The 20286-nt window shown below is 35.2% G+C and overlaps 1 protein-coding gene and 1 long non-coding RNA gene across 2 annotated transcripts; both read right to left on the bottom strand.

The window, feature by feature from the left end:
- Positions 1-1547: 1547 nt before the first annotated feature.
- On the bottom strand, positions 1548-3684 carry LOC112705183 (probable UDP-glucosyl transferase 73B6). Its single transcript, XM_025756035.3, has one exon. It carries the CDS (start codon positions 3355-3357, stop codon positions 1894-1896), a length of 1464 nt encoding a protein of 487 aa, XP_025611820.1. The 5' UTR covers positions 3358-3684; the 3' UTR covers positions 1548-1893.
- A 14966-nt stretch (positions 3685-18650) lies between these two features.
- Positions 18651-19604, bottom strand: LOC112705178 (uncharacterized). Its single transcript, XR_003155458.3, has 2 exons — positions 19215-19604; positions 18651-19094 (listed from the first exon to the last, which is right to left on the bottom strand). It is a non-coding gene; the product is annotated as an uncharacterized lncRNA (long non-coding RNA).
- Between the last annotated feature and the right edge of the window lie 682 nt (positions 19605-20286).

Genomic DNA, 20286 nt, shown 5'->3' with positions numbered 1-20286 from the left:
AGGTAATCTAACACCAACTCCTCATCGTGAGTCCTAACCACAGCATCCAAAATCTGCATGGGCTCCGGACACCAGTACAGTGAAAATTTTTCCGATAGTTCTTCGTCCAAGTAAAAAGGATATTCAGTCTCTTTGGAATGAACTTTCATAAACATCTCTTTAAAATTTTTAAAGGAGGACTTGTACAAAACAAATAAGGAGCTACCTGGGTAACTACTAAAGTTTACCCACAAACCATTTCGCACCCCTTTCAATTGGAATAAGGAGAAAAACAAGTTAAGTGACAGATTAACTTCAAGAAATTTGATAAGACATTCAAAGGCTCAAAGAAAAGCCTAAGAATTAGGATGTAACTACGACGGAGTATAGTTCAACTGAGTTAACACTTGGCACTCGAAATCAGTAAAAGGAAACTTCACATGAAGCTTCGTCAATACACAACTTTAAAAATAAAAATATGCTCAATCCCTTCTTTTTTTTTTGCAAACTCTCTCTTAACCATTACAGGGAAGAAATTCAACCCCGATATGATTCTCTCCCTTATCCAACTAGGCCTACTCAGCACAGCTAACGACTCCATATTCTGAAACAAGGACGCACGACACTTAACGTCTGCATGAACTTGATGGTACCGGTCATCTTTTACCTCAACCACTTTGTCTTTTTCCATTTGAAGCTAAGTAAAATGAATACGAAGTGAAAAGAGAAGGAAGAAGTTACAAACCTTTGGATGTCATTTTCTTGGATAAATTAGAAGCAACAGGGAGGTGGTGTTTTTTCCTAAAAATAAAAGGAAAAAGGTAATAACCAAACCAAATAGTTCCACTACTGCACGATGGAAAATGGAGAAGCGATCAACACCATTTGATCAAACAAACGTTTCAGTTACAACTCAAAAATCAACGTGCAAGATGCATTCTTGAAAAAACCAATTGACGGTAATTATTACACGAATTGCGGTTTTCGAAACACATCTTCTAAAAGCATTAAAACTTTTTCTTAACCCAAATTCGAAAAAGATGCCACGTCCGCAACTTAAGCTTTGGGAGCTAGCAGGACACAAACCGAAGTATAACATTAATGTTCCTAAGGAAAGCTTAACTTGCTTTCACGGCATCTATATCAAGTCAAGCTTGAGGGCTCTGGTCCATCTCTATTATCTCGTACCACAATGTTACACTTCGGAATAGGTTTTTGATTTGTAAAGAAAATCTCGGACCTCAGTGGAAGGAACCACAATTCTTGATACACAAACACTATGATCGGTTACATCACAATAATAAATGGAGAATAAACATAAGTAACCGGATCATCAAATACCGAGAGAGATCTCCACTTGATAAGTTTGGCTTTTTAAGATTTAATATTGATTTGAGCATCAAAATCTTTTTTGCAGGTTTCTAGTTTCGATTCTAACGTCGAACGGACAGAGATCATAGCTCAACTCATAGCAAGAGGCCAAATAAAGAGTTGCCCTCTGGAACGAGCTATATCTCAGAATCTCATATGAGGCGGGAACATACATATTAAGATAATTTAGATAAAAATTAGACATAAACTAATATATACTATAAAATTGACGTATGATTAATCAATACAATATATTTTACATTAAAAATAAGCAACTAAACGAGAGGTATGGATATAAAACTAAATATTAAAATATGAAAGTTCATATTAATAAATAGATAGTGATAGATTTGTGGATTAATTTCTTTTAAAAAATGCTATTAATACATCAAAATTAATTATTATACTTGGTTATTAATTTATTTATATATAAATATATGTATGATTTAATTTTTTTTATATTTTAAAATATATTTTATATAAGTGATTGATTTTGATGGTTAATTTTAGTGTACCTATCATTCCCTTTATCTGCTTTGATGATCAATCCTCATGCTTGCAATCTCTCAAACGTTTAAGCTCATCAATCAAGGCTGTGAAATTGTTAAAGGATGAGCCACCTTCTTGAACAGCAACTCTAGCCTTCTTCCCAAGCTCTTGAGCGCGCACTCTGATTTCTTGGGATTCATTGCCACCATCCATCAACCTCCTTATAGCCACCTCTATGCGACCTCTTCCCACAACCTTCTCTCTTTGGCCATAGCCAGTTGACCTCCATTCGTCTACACCAACCTCCACTCCAACCCCGCGCACCTCAGTTATCAGTTTTTCATTATAGAACTGTTCCGAGTGCATTGGCCACGTTATCATCGGAACCCCAGCACTGATGGCTTCCACAGTAGAGTTCCACCCGCAGTGAGACAAAAACCCACCCACGGCGGAGTGCCTCAATATCAAAACCTGTGGGGCCCACCCTCTTATGATAATTCCCTTCTTTGAATTCCTCTCCTCAAACCCCTTTGGCAGCCACTTTTCTTTCATTTCTTCCTCCTCCTCTTTCCCCTCCTTCTCCCGTACCACCCATATGAATTCACAACCCGATGCTTCCACCGCGCATGCTATCTCGTACAGCTGGCAATCCGGGAAGCAGCATAGACTCCCAAAGCATATGTAGACCACAGAGTTTGGATTCTTAGAGTCGAGCCAGCTCATGCACTTCTGAACGCTCAACACGCTCTTCTGTCCTCTCTCCGCTTTTTCTTCAGCGGTTCCGTGAAGAAGACACGCAGGGCCAAGATGCCAGACCTTGTGCCCCGTTGTTCTCTCGTAGTACTGGACGTACTCTTCTCCGTCGAGCTCCACGAAATTGTTGAGGATGATGCCGTGGCTTCTGAGCTCTGCCTCAAGCGTCGACTCTAGGACCTCCCTTAAAAGCGTTGGTGGGGTTGCGTTCATGGTGACAGTGTGAGGGAAGTCATGGATGAGAAACGGAGGGGAAGCATCGGGTGGGACGGGGTGTGCCCTGAAGGACTCGACGGCGCAGATGGCGAAGAGGGAGAAGCCATTGAAGACCAACCTTGGGACGCGGAGCTTGTTGGCCAAGTCCTCCACCCACGGGAACATGAAGTCAGCGACGATACAATCGGGTGGGTGGCGGCCCAGAAAGTGTTCAATGGGCTCACGGAGAGTGTCCATACCGTTGAACACCTTCATGAAGGTGTCGTCGTCGAAGGTGTCTGAGAGGTTCTCGATGCCGTCGGGGAGTCCTAGTTCTTGGGAGGGGAAGGGGACAGTATGGAGGAGGAAGTTGGGATGGTGGGGGGTGGAGGTGCGAATGATTTGGGCGTTGGAGGGGGTAGTGATGATGGTCACGTGGTGGCCACGTGCGGCGAAGACTCTTGCTATGTCGCTGAGAGGGAGAATGTGACCGGCTGCGAGGAATGGGATGAAGTAGATTCTTAGTGGCTGCTGCCTCTGTTCATCAAGATAAGGAGAATGACTTTCCATGGTGAACAGTTGAAGCCAGCAATACCCACCATGTAGAAAATGCAAATAAAGTACGTTATGTTATGAAATAAATAAAAGATATATAAAATAGAGGGCAACGGATTTCTTGCTCCATATTTTATGTGAGAGTATCATTAATCCACTTCAAAATAATTATAAATTGAACCCCGTTTTTTTTTTGAAAAAACTAAAAATTAGAAATTGACCTCTGTATTTATTAAGTTTTACACTCTTCCCTTTTTAATTTTGATCGCAAATTCAACGTTGTAAACCATTTGCTCTGATAGGGTTTTGCCCTCTTTCAATAGTGATTGACATGGTCTCTTCCTCTTCCTCTGCCGTCTCTCTCATCCGCTCATCTTCGCCATGTAACCCGCTTCTGCAGCTGCCTCGCAACTTGCTTCCGCTTCTACTGCGCCGCGCAACCCACTTCCCCGCCGTCGCGCAACCCGCTTCCCCGCCGCCGCACAACCCGCTTCCCCAGCTTTCTATCAGGTAACATTTTCACCCTATCTCTTGTATATATATATTTTCTTACTTCTTTCCAAACTCAGATTCTATTTAGTTTATTTTGTTTTATTGCTTTTTCTATGGTAAGTTTTTGGTAAATTTGAATGAAGTTTAATTTCAATTTGTGTTTGATATATGTTAAAGGAAACTTTGTTTCAATTGTTTATCAGTGATTCTATTTTTCTGGTTCATATGTGTTGTTTCTTCTTATTTATTGGTAACAACCTTAATTTGATTGACTCTGTATGTGCATATTAAATTTGATTTCTTACTAGCTAGCTAGCTTGCTATAGTGATATGACATTATTATTATGCACAGCTTCTTATTTAGGGCTTAAAGAGTTTTTACCACCATATTTGGATCCAAATCTCACAAATCAAGAACTCATCACAGGAGTCAACTTTGTCTCTGATGGTTTTGGTTATGACACACTTACACCAACTCCTCAGTGTATCTATAACACTATTCTCTTTCTTTATCTACATCTTATTTATCACATGCATGAAATGGTTATAATTTTTTTTTTTCCTCAAATATATGTTTCATGCCTAGCTTTAATTTGTCAATTTGGTTAAAAATATTTTTGTACAAAATTACTTACCTAAATCCTCTTTATGTATAGATATAGATGGATAGAAGTATTAAGTATACATAGATTGGTTAATTTTTTTGAATTTGCATTAGTCTCTCTATTCATTGCAGAATGTAATTTCAATTCGAAAACAGTTGGAACATTTAAAAGAATACAAAAATAGGTTGGAGAGGATTCTTGGTAAACAGAAGATCATATGAAGAACGCTATATTTTTCAGAAGTGCAGGGACAAATGACTTTGTTATTAATTATTTTACATTGCCAATACGAAGAAAGACAGAGGATAAGTTATTGTTTGGAACGGTGTAGAATTGAAGGAAGTAATTGGTATCCAGAGGAAGAGAAAGAAGAGGACAGAGGATAAGTTATTGTTTTGCAGCATGAAGCAGCAGCTACCTGGCGTTGATGCTAAATTGCAGAAGATTACAGAAGATAAGAGAAGAGAAGAGAAGAGAAGCATTTCTGCTAGGGTTTTTCATTCAATTTCATTCAGCGCCATTCTCTCATCCTCTTCCTCTACTGTATCTCTTGTTCGCCAATCCTCGCCGCCACATCACGCTTCAGACGACGCCGCAACCTGCTTCCACCGCCGCCGCGCAAGACGCTGCCTCAACGCTTGGAGGTTAGTTAATCATTATGCCTTTTCAATTCATCATTTCGTATGTTTTTTTCTTTTTTGGGTGATAATAGTGATGATATTGCTGTGCTACTCAGTAGTTAGGAGGAATGTTATTGCCATGAAAATGAAACAAAATTGAGGTAAAGGCCAATCAAATCTGAACTTTGAGCATAAGGGGATCAAATCCTTGTTGAACCATTCCCTTTTCAACGTCAAAACCTCAACTAGCAAAGTAGATGACTGAATCAAAGAATTTTACCTTTATAACAATAATGATTTCATGTCTATATAAATTTGTTTCCAGTAAAGTTATAATTAAATTCTTGTGCAGATGTGTGAATGTGATTCCATACAAAATAATAAATTTTCTTTGTATAATTATGGCCTCATGTCCATTTTAACCCCCTTCTTGGCTTTTTGCACTTTGCTATTCCTTTTTTCTTGCCTTTATTGCAAGTCCATAACCATATGATATGATATGAATGTCATTTGATAATGACTTGGATGATCACATGAACATTGAAGATGACTCACTAGTAAGTATTTTTACCAATGAATTAAGACAAAGTCTTAATTGCTGCCTATTAGCTAGTACTATTGATATTATATTGCTTATATTGTAGGTATATGATGAGAATGCTTCGTACAGTAGCAATGAAGTGGTGTAATATGGTATAGTATTTTGGTTTAAGGTTGTGGAATCCTTTATTTCTGGTTTAAGATGCTAGTTAGGAATATTTCATGTAGATTTATTTACAAAGGCCATGTGAAATGCGAGATTTAACTTGAGCATTAGACCATACATTAGGTTCCAAAAATTGACTCCCATAGAATTCATTGTAAACATTTTCTCCCTTCCCCCTTTCCTTTTTAAATCCTGTTGTAATTTCAATTAAAATTATTCAATATGATATGGTTAATTTTGATCTTACCTGTAATTGTGTGACAGTTCTGATCTGAAATTAGCAATAGCCTTGCAACAACAGGATATCACTACATTCCAAATATGTATAAGTCACTGTCTTTTCACTTTCATCTTTCTTTCTGGTTAATTTTTATGAATCTAAGATGAGTTTGTGTTGTGAAATTGGATTCTGAGTTTTCAGATTCTAAGTTTTCAGATGGCTTTAAGATCAAGGAATGCAGGACTGTCTACTAACAGCAATAACGCAGAATGGATTGAACCATGATCTTTAGGGCAATTGCTTTTAATGCTATATCCTTTGGTGTGTCTTGTTGGATTTATCTTAAACTAGGCTAATATCTTTGGTCCTATATGAAGTATTTGGTCAAGAAAACTACTCTTACCAACATTTTTAATTCTCCCAGTTGCCCTTACTAACATTCATCTTTCATGTTCATGTCATTTGGAGTTGGTTTTTACTTTTTACCATTAAAAAAGGAAACCGGCATTCCTTCTGAAACCATCTACACTCACATTTTCAACGTCTCTTTCCTAACTTTTTTTTGTATGGAATTTCTAAAAAATATTTTTTAGGTGAGTACTATTGTTACTCTTAGAACACTAAAATAAATATAATACAGATCCTAGACATGGAGTGCTTATCAGTTTCTAGTATTGAGTGGTGTTTGCATCTCCCTGATTATTATCAGTGCTGTTTTAATTCATCATATTCTATATGTAATCGATGTGGTGGTGAATTAAATTGACTTTCAGCAAGGAAAGATTCGGACTGCGTCAAGCAGAGACTTGATGGTCAGAGAACCGGGATAAGGTATACAAAAGGTACAATGTTCATAGTAGTGCAGTCAAGTCTTCCAACCAAGCAGGGGCACCGCATAGGACAGAAGGTGCTGGTTCTATTGAGGGACACCGCACAAGGATTCTGTTTAAGAGCAAACTATAAAAAATATTGATTTTATTTTATAGTGTTAGTTTGAATCACACTTTTGTTTCTTATAAAGGTTGATAATGCTCCCGTGAATCGCACTCTTCTGTCTATCATTTAATTATTTTTCCTTTATAATATCCCATTTTTATATGGAGGGAGGAGGATCCAACGTGGAAGTAACATGGAAGCATTTTTTATATTCTTTCTTTTGCTTCTTTTCTTTTAACTTTTTCTAATCCAAATATGTATAGCAAGAGCCATTTTACTGCGTGATAAGAGCTAAACACGAGCTCATCTCTCTTTTTTTGTTTTCAATAATTTTTTCTTCTCTCTTTGATTCGGTGCCTATCAAGAAAGATTTTTTCTCGATTGCAAAAATGTAAATATATTAGTTTTAAAAATATTAAAATTTAAAATTTTATTTAAAAATGAAGAAGATAAATTTAAAATTTTAAGAGTAAAATTTTACTTCGGTCTTTAACCATTTACGGGACATAGTGTAATTAGTGAATAGATCATTATTATCTAAATTTCAAATAATTTTGTACTTATAGTTGTAAAATATATATTATACAGTTTATTTTTTTACTTTAAAAAAGATGAGTTCATCATAAAAAAAATTTAAAAAAATAAGGTAAATAAAACTGATGATTTTTAGTTTTATCCAGAATTATAAGTAAGTTTTTAATAGGATAATGTAAAAGTGATACACAATGAGAGAGATAAAAAAATAATCATACAAATAATTGATCTATCTTAAGTTATATAATACAATATACTTCATACAAATAATCATATAAAACTACAGAATACAACATCAATCATAAAATAAAGTAACACAATTATTATTCACTTGAGGGAGGAGGAAGAGGCAAGACTTTTTTAGAAATATTCTAATATTGCATCACTGTCGTGCACATATCATAGCATATTGGTCTATGCTACAAGGATTCGCAAAGTCTTTGGATAACAGCTTATATGCACTCTGGTTGTAATATTTAAGACAGAATTCATCATTGTTGACATTGAGCCTACAATCATCCATTTTCCTTTAAAAGAAAATAGAACTGAAGTATAATCTAGCCCGTAGGTACATTCATAGAACTGAAGTATATCTCATGAAAAGTAAGAAAAGTAAGAATAATAGAAAAGACTCAAAGAAAAGTATATCTCATGAAAAGTAAGAAAAGGCTCAAAGTGGTCGCAGCCTTGCAGGAATAATCTAAGCCCGGAGGTACATTCATAGGTTGAGGGATACGTTACCTACAATCAAATCATAACCAAACTTAGTATAAAAAAGGCTCAAAGTTTGACAATAATGTCAATTTGCTTATATAACTGGAATATACAAGTATCAATATATAGGAAGCAAATTTTATCATAAGTGCTGATAAGTTGTCCTTGTGAGTTTCTGCGGCCTTTCTCAACTCTGCAATGTTAATGTTACCCTTAGGGTTGCTGCACATCATAGTTTCCTAATGCACATCATACGTTTGATGCTTTAATTCTAGTTATGCAATTGCCTAAGACAGCTGCATGAAATGAACCATTAGTTGACACTCATTCCTTTTGATATCATCTTTGAACTTTCTACTATTAAGCATTACTTCATACAGACTAATTTATAATAATAGAACAGAAGTAAGCATTATGCCATTCTAATCACTTTACTCTATCTAAAGTACAAAAACCACCAACCAGGAGACAATGATATCATATTTGATCTACTTTCTGAGAAGAAACTAATGCCATCTCAACAGATTTATTATGACAGCAAAATTAACACAGACTGAAATTCGAGACAGAGCAGATGGTGAGAATTTAATTACCTTTGATTTTTGAGTAATGTTCAATGACATCATCAACAAGACCATCAAAACTAGGGATATAGCCATGGAGGCCTTGTGAAAGGCCAAATCCAGGATAATCCATGGCAAAGACCCCGTATCCAGCTAATGCTATCTTCCTAGCTATGCCTGAAAATAATCCCATGACACGTTTGAGTTGCTAATTCACAACATTACTGCTCTAGTTAATTGCAGATACATGTTACTAATACCAGGAACATGCCTTCAAAGAAAAAAGTGCAGATGTCTCCATATCCATCACAGAAAAACACTGTTGCTTTTGGCTTGGATGCCTCAGGAAGCCAACTCTTACAGAATATTTCAATGCCCCTTGAATTCACCTCGTATGACTGTTAAATTGCATATCAGATAACCATCAATCATCTGATGACAATAACTAACTTCGTAGAATCTGCAATCTTCTGCAATTTAGCATCAACGCCAGGTAGCTGCTGCTTCATGCTGCAAAACAATAACTTACCCTCTGTCCTCTTCTTTCTCTTCCTCTGGATACCAATTACTTCCTTCAATTCTACACCGTTCCAAACAATAACTTATCCTCTTTCTTTCTTCGTATTGGCAATGTAAAATAATTAATAACAAAGTCATTTGTCCCTGCACTTCTGAAAAATATAGCGTTCTTCATATGATCTTCTGTTTACCAAGAATCCTCTCCAACCTATTTTTGTATTCTTTTAAATGTTCCAACTGTTCTCGAATTGAAATTACATTCTGCAATTAATAGAGAGACCAATGCAAATTCAGAAAAATTAACCAATCTATGTATACTTAATACTTCTATCCATCTATATCTATACATAAAAAGGATTTAGGTAAGTAATTTTGTACAAAAATATTTTTAACCAAATTGACAAATTAAAGCTAGGCATGAAACATATATTTGAGGGAAAAAAAAGAAATTATAACCATTTCAGGCATGTGATAAATAAGATGTAGATAAAGAAAGAGAGTAGTGTTATAGATACACTGAGAGTTGGTGTAAGTGTGTCATAACCAGAATCATCAGAGGCAAAGTTGACTCCTGTGATGAGTTCTTGATTTGTGAGATTTGGATCCAAATATGGTGGTAAAAACTCTTTAAGCCCTAAATACGAAGCTGTGCATAATAATAATGTCATATCACTATAGCAAGCTAGCTAGCTAGTAAGAAATCAAATTTAATATGCACATACAGAATCAATCAAATTAAGGTTGTTACCAATAAATAAGAAGAAACAACACATATGAACCAGAAAAATAGAATCACTGATAAACAATTGAAACAAAGTTTCCTTTAACATATATCAAACACAAATTGAAATTAAACTTCATTCAAATTTACCAAAAACTTACCATAGAAAAATCAATAAAACAAAATAAACTAAATAGAATCTGAGTTTGGAAAGAAGTAAGAAAATATATATATACAAGAGATAGGGTGAAAATGTTACCTGATAGAAAGCTGGGGAAGCGGGTTGTGCGGCGGCGGGGAAGCGGGTTGCGCGGCGGCGGGGAAGTGGGTTGCGCGGCGCAGTAGAAGCGGAAGCAAGTTGCGAGGCAGCTGCAGAAGCGGGTTACATGGCGAAGATGAGCGGATGAGAGAGACGGCAGAGGAAGAGGAAGAGACCATGTCAATCACTATTGAAAGAGGGCAAAACCCTATCAGAGCAAATGGTTTACAACGTTGAATTTGTGATCAAAATTAAAAAGGGAAGAGTGTAAAACTTAATAAATACAGAGGTTAATTTCTAATTTTTAGTTTTTTCAAAAAAAAACGGGGTTCAATTTATAATTATTTTGAAGTGGGTTAATGATACTCCCACATAAAATATGGAGCAAGGAATCCGTTGCCAAAATGGAGATGTATAAATAGAAGACTCTATTATTAATATAATTAGTTCAATAATAATTTATATATATATAATAATATTATATGTTGTAATGTGTATATATATACAAAGATAGAAAGAAGTATTAAAAATAAAGAGAGAGAATTGCATTTGTTTATTGTTACTATCTCAATATAATAAAGATGGTTAATATTGCTATTAATATTATATGTAAAGAGTAATAGAAAATAGAATTTAAAATACTTATAAAATAAAAGAAGAGAAAGAATTGTAATAGTAATATAAGGAGAAGGGTATTTGATTGCAACATAAAAGGGAATCGATTTCTTATTATTTGGTTGTGTTGTTGTTGTTTTTGTGTGTGTTTCTTACTGAGGTTTAACCTCTATTTATACATGCAATGAGGTTTATTTTTCCACGTATCATTAAATGCAAGAGTTTTGGTAACATAGCATTTCAGCATGGAAAATATGAGCCACTCATGGTCATTCATTTCATACTTATCGTAACACTCCCCCTTGAATAACCATTTAGGATTATGCCTCGTTAAAACCTTACTAAAGAAAACACAATGGGAAAAACTTTAGTGAAGGAAAAAGAGTACAAAAATCCTTTGTGATGGGGACTGCCTCATTAAAAACCTTGTCGAGGAAAACCCAATGGGGAAAAAACCTGACCAAGGAAAAAAGAGTACAGTCTCCCCCTCTTGCCGACATCATTTAATGTCTCGAAATCGGCGCATCCCAATCTCATGTACCAATCTTTCAAAGGAGGATTTTGGGAGTGACTTTGTGAATAAATCTGCCAAATTGTCATTTGAGCGAATCTGTTGGACATCAATTGTCCCTTGATTTTGAAGGTCATGAGTGAAGAAGAATTTGGGAGAAATATACTTTGTTCTATCACCTTTGATGTATCCACCCTTAAGTTGAGCAATGCATGCTGTATTATCTTCAAACAGGACAGTTGGAGCTATCTTATGATTAATCAGTCCACATGATGATAGAATATATTGAATCAGACTCCTCAGCCAAAAACACTCGCGACTAGCTTCATGAATCGCCAGTATTTCAGCATGATTAGAGGATGTTGCAGCAATCGTCTGTTTCGTGGACCTCCAAAATATAGCTGTACCACCATATGTGAACAGGTATCCTGTTTGAGACCTCCCTTTATGTGGATCAGACAAGTATCCAGCATCTGCATAGCCAACTAGTTGTGACTTGGATCCATAGGGATATAGCAATCCCATATCAACCGTCCCATGAAGATATCGAAAGATTTGTTTGATTCCACTCCAATGTCTTCTGGTTGGATAGGAACTATATCTTGCTAGTAAATTCACAGCAAATGATATATCGGGTCGCGTATTATTAGCAAGATACATTAGTGCCCCAATGGCACTAAGATATGGTACTTCATGACCAAGGATATCCCCATTTTCTTCTTTAGGACGGAATTGATCCTTTTTCACATCCAAAGATCTTACGATCATTGGGGTACTTAATGGATGTGACTTATCCATATAAAATCTCTTCAAGATCTTTTCTGTGTATGTTGTTTGATGAATAAAGATCCCGTCTTTTATATGCTTGATCTACAGGCCGAGACAAAATTTAGTCTTTCCAAGATCTTTCATCTCAAACTCTTCTTTTAGAGTTTTTATAATTGTTGGAATCTCTTCAGGAGTCCCAATGATATTTAAATCATCAACGTACACAGCAATTATAATGAACCCAGATGTAGTTTTCTTTATGAAAACACATGGGCAGATGTCATCATTTTTGAAACCGTTTTTGGCCAGATACTCAGTAAGACGGTTATACCACATTCGTTCAGATTGCTTTAGACCATATAAAGATCTTTGCAATTTGACTGAGTATAACCCTTGCGAATATTCCTTGGATGGTTTAGATATCTTTAGTCCTTCAGGGACTTTCATGTAGATATCCCGATCTAATGAGCCGTATAAATAGGTTGTTACCACATCCATTAAATGCATATGCAGTTTATGATATGCAGATAAACTGACCAAATAACGCAATGTTATTGCATCCACTACAGGGGAATACGTTTCTTCATAATCTATACCGGGCCTTTGTGAAAAACCTTGTGCCACAAGTCGGGCTTTATAGCGCACAACTTCATTTTTCTCATTTCGTTTTCTCACAAATACCCATTTGTATCCAACAGGTTTTATATCTGTAGGTGTACGGACTACAGGTCCAAAGACTTCACGTTTTGCAAGTGAGTCTAATTCACCCTTCATGGCTGCTTCCCATTTTGGCCAATCATTTCTTTGTCGACATTCTTCAACTGATCTTGGCTCAAGATCCTTATTTTCATGCATGATATTCAATACCACATTATATGCAAATATTTCATTGACAATTGTCTTATTTCGGTCCCATTTCTCTCCTGTAAAGACATAATTTATCGAGATCTCGTCATTTTCACAATTTTCAGGTACCTGAACGTCTTCTGGCGTTAATATTATATCAGAATTTCGGACAACTGCAGGTGTCTCTACTATGTCTTTTTTAACAGGAATATTATTTACCTCTTTTCTCTTTCAAGGATTTTTGTCTTTGGAACCGACAGGCCTGCCACGCTTCTGGCGTGAATTTGCTTCAGTGGCTACTTGTCCTACTGGGACATTAATTCGAATGGGGGCATTTTCCGCTGGTATATAAGATTTGGTAATCCTCTTTGTATCGAAAAATGCATCAGGCAATTCATTTGCTATTCTTTGCAAATGTATAATCTTTTGAACTTCTAGTTCACATTGCCCTGATCGAGGATCTAAATGCATCAATGATGATGCATTCCAGTTAAGTTCCTTTTCAGGAAGCTTATTCTCTCCCCCTAATGTTGGAAATTTTGATTCATCAAAATGACAATCCGCAAACCGGGCTTTAAATACATCTCCAGTTTGTATCTCAAGATACCTCACTATAGAGGGAGAATCATATCCAACATATATTCCCAATTTTCTTTGGGGTCCCATTTTGGTGCGATTAGGTGGTGCAATGGGAACATATATCGCACACCCAAATATTCTTAAATGGGAAACATTTGGCTGCTGGCCAAAAGCTAATTGCATAGGAGAGAACTGATGATAACTCGTTGGCCTCAAACAAATAAGTGCTGCGGCATGTAAAACAGCATGCCCCAAACCGAGGTTGGGAGATTTGTTCTCATAAGTAAGGGTCTAGCAATTAATTGGAGTCGTTTAATAAGTGACTCTGCTAACCCATTTTGTGTGTGAACATAAGCTACTGGATGTTCAACACTTATTCCATTAGCCATACAATAAGCATCAAAAGTTTGGGAAGTAAATTCACCAGCATTATCAAGACGAATTGCTTTGATTGGATTTTCTGGAAATTGTGCTTTTAATCGAATAATTTGAGCCAGTAATCTCGCAAACGCTAGGTTGCGAGAAGATAATAAGCAAACATGTGACCATCTCGAAGATGCGTTTATCAGGACCATAAAATATCTAAACGATCCACATGGTGGATGAATAGGTCCACATATATCACCTTGAATCCTTTCTAGGAATTCAGGGGACTCAAATCCAATCTTTACTGGTGATGGCTTTAAAATTAATGCAGCACAACAAAATTCACTAGTTTTAAGAATCTTCTGGTTCTTTAGTGAATGTCTATGAGAGTTTTCAATAATTCTCCTCATCATGGTTGTTCCCAGATGACCCAATCGGTCGTGCCAAGTTATGAATTCATTTGGGCTAGTAAACTTTTGGTTTACAGTGGCATGTGATTCAATTGCACTAATCTTAGTATAATACAACCCAGATGAAAGTGAGGGTAATTTTTCTAATATAACTTTCTTATTTGAATCATGAGTTGTGATACATAAATACTCATGATCTTCCTCATTCATTGTCTCAACATGATATCCATTTTAGCGAATATCTTTGAAACTCAACAAATTCCTCAGAGACTTGGTAGATAATAGTGCATTATTTATTATAAATTTTGTTCCTCCAGGAAACAAAATTATAGCTCTTCCGGAGCCTTCAATCACATTACTTGAGCCAATAATAGTATTAACATATTCCTCTTTTGGCACAAGATGAGTAAAATATATATCACTTTTGAGAATAGTGTGCGAACTTGCACTATCCGCAAGGCATACATCTTCATTACATATCCTTGCCATTTTCTTCAAAAAACAAATAATAATAAAATGAGTAGTATGCACAGTTAAATTGAATACTTGATCAGAATTATTTTTCTAAGAAATACTATACATAAAATAATGTCATATACTAAAATTTTATTTTAAAACATAACACATTTAATGATTTCAAAATTCATAAACATTAATATTTCATTATTTATGTACATCACATTTGAAACTTAAATACATAGAAAATAAAACTTAACAATAAGTTCTTTACATTATTTATTTACATAGATACTTCACAATCCCACATATTAAACTATTCCATCATTGATCAAATGACCAATATTTTCTTCAGGATCCTCAAGGAAATCAGATACATCATAATGAGTGGTGGAGTTCTCAGCCTCATTTGAAACAAAATTTGTTTCCTTTCCTTTGTCGTTCTTTTTCAAAGATGCCTGGTAAAGATCGACTAGGTGCCTTGGGGTACGACAGGTACGAGACCAATGGCCCTTTCCACCACAACGGAAATATTTCTCCTCGGTTGATTTATTCTGCCCGATATTCCTTTCTTTTTCCCACTTCTGGTGAGATCCTCTCTTTTGAACATAATTCTTTTTCCTTTCATAATTTTTCTTGTTATTAAAAGCTTGCCATTTACCTCTTCTGGGGTAATGATTTGCCGCATTTACTTCAGGAAATGGGACGGTGCCAGCTGGGCGCGCTTCATGATTTTTCAATAACAACTCATTGTTGCGTTCGGTAACAAGAAGGCAAGAAATTAACTCAGAATATTTTTTAAACCCTTTTTCTCGATACTGCTGCTGCAGGAGCACATTCGAGGCATGGAAGGTTGAGAAAGTTTTCTCCAACATATCATGATCAGTTATTTTTTCCCCACACAATTTCATTCGTGAGGTGATTCGAAACATTGCAGAATTATATTCATTTATAGATTTAAAATCTTGTAAACGCAAATGCGTCCATTCATATCGGGCCTGAGGAAGTATCACCGTTTTCTGATGATTATACCGTTCTTCAAGGTCTTTCCAAAGATCTGCAGGATCTTTTAATGTAAGATATTCATTTTTCAATCCTTCGTCAAGATTACGACGGAGAAAAATCATGGCTTTAGCTTTATCCTTCTGGGATGCATTATTTTCAGCCTTAATGGTATCTCCAAGATCCATTGAATCAAGATGGATTTCAGCATCTAATATTCATGATAAATAATTGTTTCCAGATATATCAAGAGCATTGAATTCAAGATGAGAGAGCTTCGACATAATGAAAATATTACCTGAGTCTTCCTAAAGATTTGATCAGAGTCTCGTGCTGATAACGTGTTGTGAAATAAATAAAAGATATATAAAATAGAGATGTATAAATAGAAGACTCTATTATTAATATAATTAGCTCAATAATAATTTATATATATATATATATAATAATATTATATGTTGTAATGTGTATATATATACAAAGATAGAAAGAAGTATTAAAAATAAAGAGAGAGAATTGCATTTGTTTATTGTTACTATCTCAATATAATAAAGATGGTTAATATTGCTATTAATATTATATGTAAAGAGTAATAGAAAATAGAATTTAAAATACTTATAAAATAAAAGAAGAGAAAGAATTGTAATAGTAATATAAGGAGAAGGGTATTTGATTGCAACATAAAAGGGAATCGATTTCTTATTATTTGGTTGTGTTGCTATTGTTTTTGTGTGTGTTTCTTACTGAGGTTTAACCTCTATTTATACATGCAATGAGGTTTATTTTTCCATGTATCATTAAATGCAAGAGTTTTGGTAACATAGCATTTCAGCATGGAAAATATGAGCCACCCATGGTCATTCATTTCATACTTATCGTAACACATTATATTGGATAAATTAAGAGTGATGATTACTGCCCGAGTGCCCGTATAGTTTAGGGAACGGATCCTCTTCCGTGGAGAAAAAAATTCACACTGTCCAGTAGAAGATTCCAACCTTTAATAAAATCAACGGTCCTAATTAGGAAACGGATCTTTTTTAGTGGAGAAAAAAATTGACACTATCCAGTAAATAATCTCAACCCTTAATAAAATCAATGTTACTTTCCCAAATTTTGTAAACACTTCTTCTCTTCGATTTCACTTTTTACGAATCTATTCTCTTCTTGCAGTAACAACACCAAAAAAAAGCTCTCTCTTCTCAAATTTTTTAAACTCTTATTCTTATCTTCACTTCCACATTTCACTCGTCCTATTCTCACTCGTCCTATTCTCTTCCCCAACAGTAACAACAAGAAGAAGAACCTTCATTCCTCGTCTTCTTTCTCCTGCTTCAACAGTTTTGCGAGTACAATTTAAGGTTTGAATACCTTTTCACGTTCTTCTTTTCCTCTCTCGATCACTAAATTCCTAAATTAATAATTCTTATTAATAATAATTGGTTTAAATTTGTGTGGTTGGTCATTTGAGATATAAATAGTCTTATTACCGATGTGGATGACAAAATGAAAAAAATTAGTTTTATTTTTCTTTGAATTGCAATAGTTTGTGTTTGCTATTTTACACAATTTTACTCAATTCGTTTGATTTTTTTTCTTATTTGTGTTTGCTTCTAAAAATGTTGTCTTTTTTTTTTCAAACAAAATTATTTTTAATATTCTGTTTTTTGAATTAAGCATTTAGTGTCACTTTAAAATAAGTAAAAGAGAGCAATGAGGTTCTGGATGATATGTGTTGTAAGTTCTGCAAAACATAAACAATTTTATTGTTCCTACAATCATCTTATGGTTTAATAATTTAATTTATAAAAAATTTGAGGACTTTACTTATCTGTAATGTTAGCCATTCAAGTAGTACCCTGTTTTCATTATTTAGACCTTAATCATATTTAATGGTGATGATTAATTTTGATTATATTATTTTGTTATGTAAAATACCCATTGCTTTTAATTGGTATGACAGAATCTGAGTCTGTAATTTTCAAATTCTGCAGATAATTGTCAATTTTGTAGATTATTGCCAAAACAAATGAGTTAGCGAAAATCCAATCAGTTTAAGCGAATGCTTTTGTGAAGAGTTCTACCAAAAAATTATAACACTTAATTATCCGACTCTTATACAAATTCTGATGTTGAATATGAAAAGTATGGAAAGAAAATATCTGTTCAAAATTATAATAGGATATTGAGTACAAATTGATTTGGAGATAAATTTATTGTGCATAAATTTATTGTTCAAAGTAATTGTATATGTTCTGTAAATATCAAGGTTGCGAGAACCGAACCGGTCAATGAACTGGCCAAGTGACTGATTCAATAGTTCAATGGTCTAACCGGGATCAGACCGGGGTCGGACCGATTTTATCAAATATACATTAAAATTATTAAATATTTAAATTCAATATTTTTAAACTAATTTTAATTCAATTACAAATTTCAAATAAGACAAAATTCAATTCTATTCAATTACAAAACATAATTGTAACACAACAAAATTCAATTCAATTACAAATTCCTAAATTAGCTGAATATAAGACCGCCAAAGTATATAATCATATTTTTTTTGGAATTCTAATCAATTAGTTTCATCAACATGTTCTCATTTTAGAATCCAAACTAATCTAAAAACACATCAATAACAAAAGTAATTGAATGAGTTCGAAGAGTGTGAGACAGAGTTACCTAAAATTAAATTCAAAACCAATACAACATTTAGCAAATTGAATTCAGAATCCATACTCAGAATCACATCAACATTCAACAAATTAAATAATCCAATTTCAAATTCAGAATACAGAATCAGTTCAGAGAGCTCAAAGAGTGTGAGACAGTATTACCTAAAAATAAATTCAGAACCAATTCAAGATTAGGCAAATTGAACCAGAATCCATACTCAGAATCACATCAATATTCAACAAATTAAATAATCCAATTTCAAATTCAGGATACAGAATCAGCTCAGCATCTTCAAAAATTGGAAAAGAGATGAACGAGGATGACAAAATGAGCTCGGAGGGTGTGACACAGTTCGTAAAATTAAATTCAGAATCAATTCAACATTCAAGTAAGTAATTGAGGAAATAACATTTGCGAAATAATTGTTATCAATTTGGGGTAAGAGTGAGAACCATATACAAGAAAATCCAATCCCCTCTGTAGTGTCACTGTTGCGGCGGATTTAGACGGAATTTCAGAAACAAATTCCATTGACTCCACCAAATTTCTGGCATTCCATAAACCCTATTCTATTGAATTATAAGTATAGTTTACCGTGACAGAGCGCAAATAGCTTGTCTTCAATTCAATAATCCTAGCAGGTTTGGTTTAACATTCAACAAATCAAATACATAATCCAACTTCAAACTCAGAAGTTGGAAAAAAGATGAATGGTGAAGACAGAATGAGCTTGGAGAGTGTGAGACAGAGTTACCTAAAATCAGAGGAGAAAAGAAGGGGCGACAGCCAAAACGGCGAGGGAGCAGCAACGACCCACGGCGAGGGGTGGAGCAACGACGACCCACGGCGAGGAGTGGAGCAACGATGACCCACGGCGAGGAGCGAAGAACAGCGACGGCGAGAGAGCTCGAAGAGGGATCTTGAGCTTGAACAAAGACAAAGAGAGAGATAGAGAGAGAGAGCGCTTGAAGACGACACCCACGGTCTGTCCCGCCGGCGGCCAAGGAAAGGAGATCAATGATGGAGAAGGTGGTGGCTAGGGCTTCTAGTAGGTGTTTCTCTGGTAGGGTTCAATTTGGGATTTGGGTGAATAGTGAGAGAGAAGGGAGAGGGGGTGCGTTTTGCTTCTGCATATGGGCTCTTTTTTTTTTTAAGATCAAAACGACGCCGTTTTGTATCTTAATAGAGAACCGGCTCTCTAAAAAAACCGGCCCGGTTCATCCAGTTCACCGGTTAACCACCGGTTTAACCGGTTTTTAATCGGTTTTTTGCAGATTGATTTTATACATCAACCGGACCGATTAGTTGACCGGTTTTTGGTTAATCCGGTCAAACCGATCGGTCCGGTCCGATTTTCAGAACCTTGGTAAATATCACTACTCCTCTAAAGTGATTAAATCCTGCAAATACAGCCAAAGGACTACAAGCATTATAAGTACTATATGTAGTGTCAAGAGTAACCACATCACCAAAATATTCATAATCCATGATCATTTTTGCATCAGCCCAAAAATTATTCGTTATTTATTCTTCTAGATCTAACTGAATAGCATGACTGAATGATGAATTTTTTAGAGATTCTTGTTGAAAATATGCTAACAAGCTGTCTGCCTCCCTGTATGCCATGCTTTTCATTCTTTTGGTACGAAGATATTTTTTTGGTCTAAACGTGTATAACCAATATTTTCTCTTCCACCAACTTGTCTACTCATCAATTCAAATGAAGCCCGCTCTGTGATTCCTGAGTCATCTGCCATTTCAATTTCTTGAGCTTGAACCTGAGATATTTTTTGTTGACATGCTAACATGTGAGTTGTCTGTGGAAG

Source organism: Arachis hypogaea, chromosome 1 (assembly GCF_003086295.3).
Source record: "Arachis hypogaea cultivar Tifrunner chromosome 1, arahy.Tifrunner.gnm2.J5K5, whole genome shotgun sequence".
NCBI lineage: Eukaryota > Viridiplantae > Streptophyta > Magnoliopsida > Fabales > Fabaceae > Arachis > Arachis hypogaea.
This window is presented reverse-complemented; position numbering and strand designations above follow the sequence as displayed.

Coding starts and splice junctions, on each gene's coding strand:
- LOC112705183 (XM_025756035.3), bottom strand. CDS start 3,357: ATGGAAAGTCATTCTCCTTATCTTGATGAACAGAGGCAGCAGCCACTA.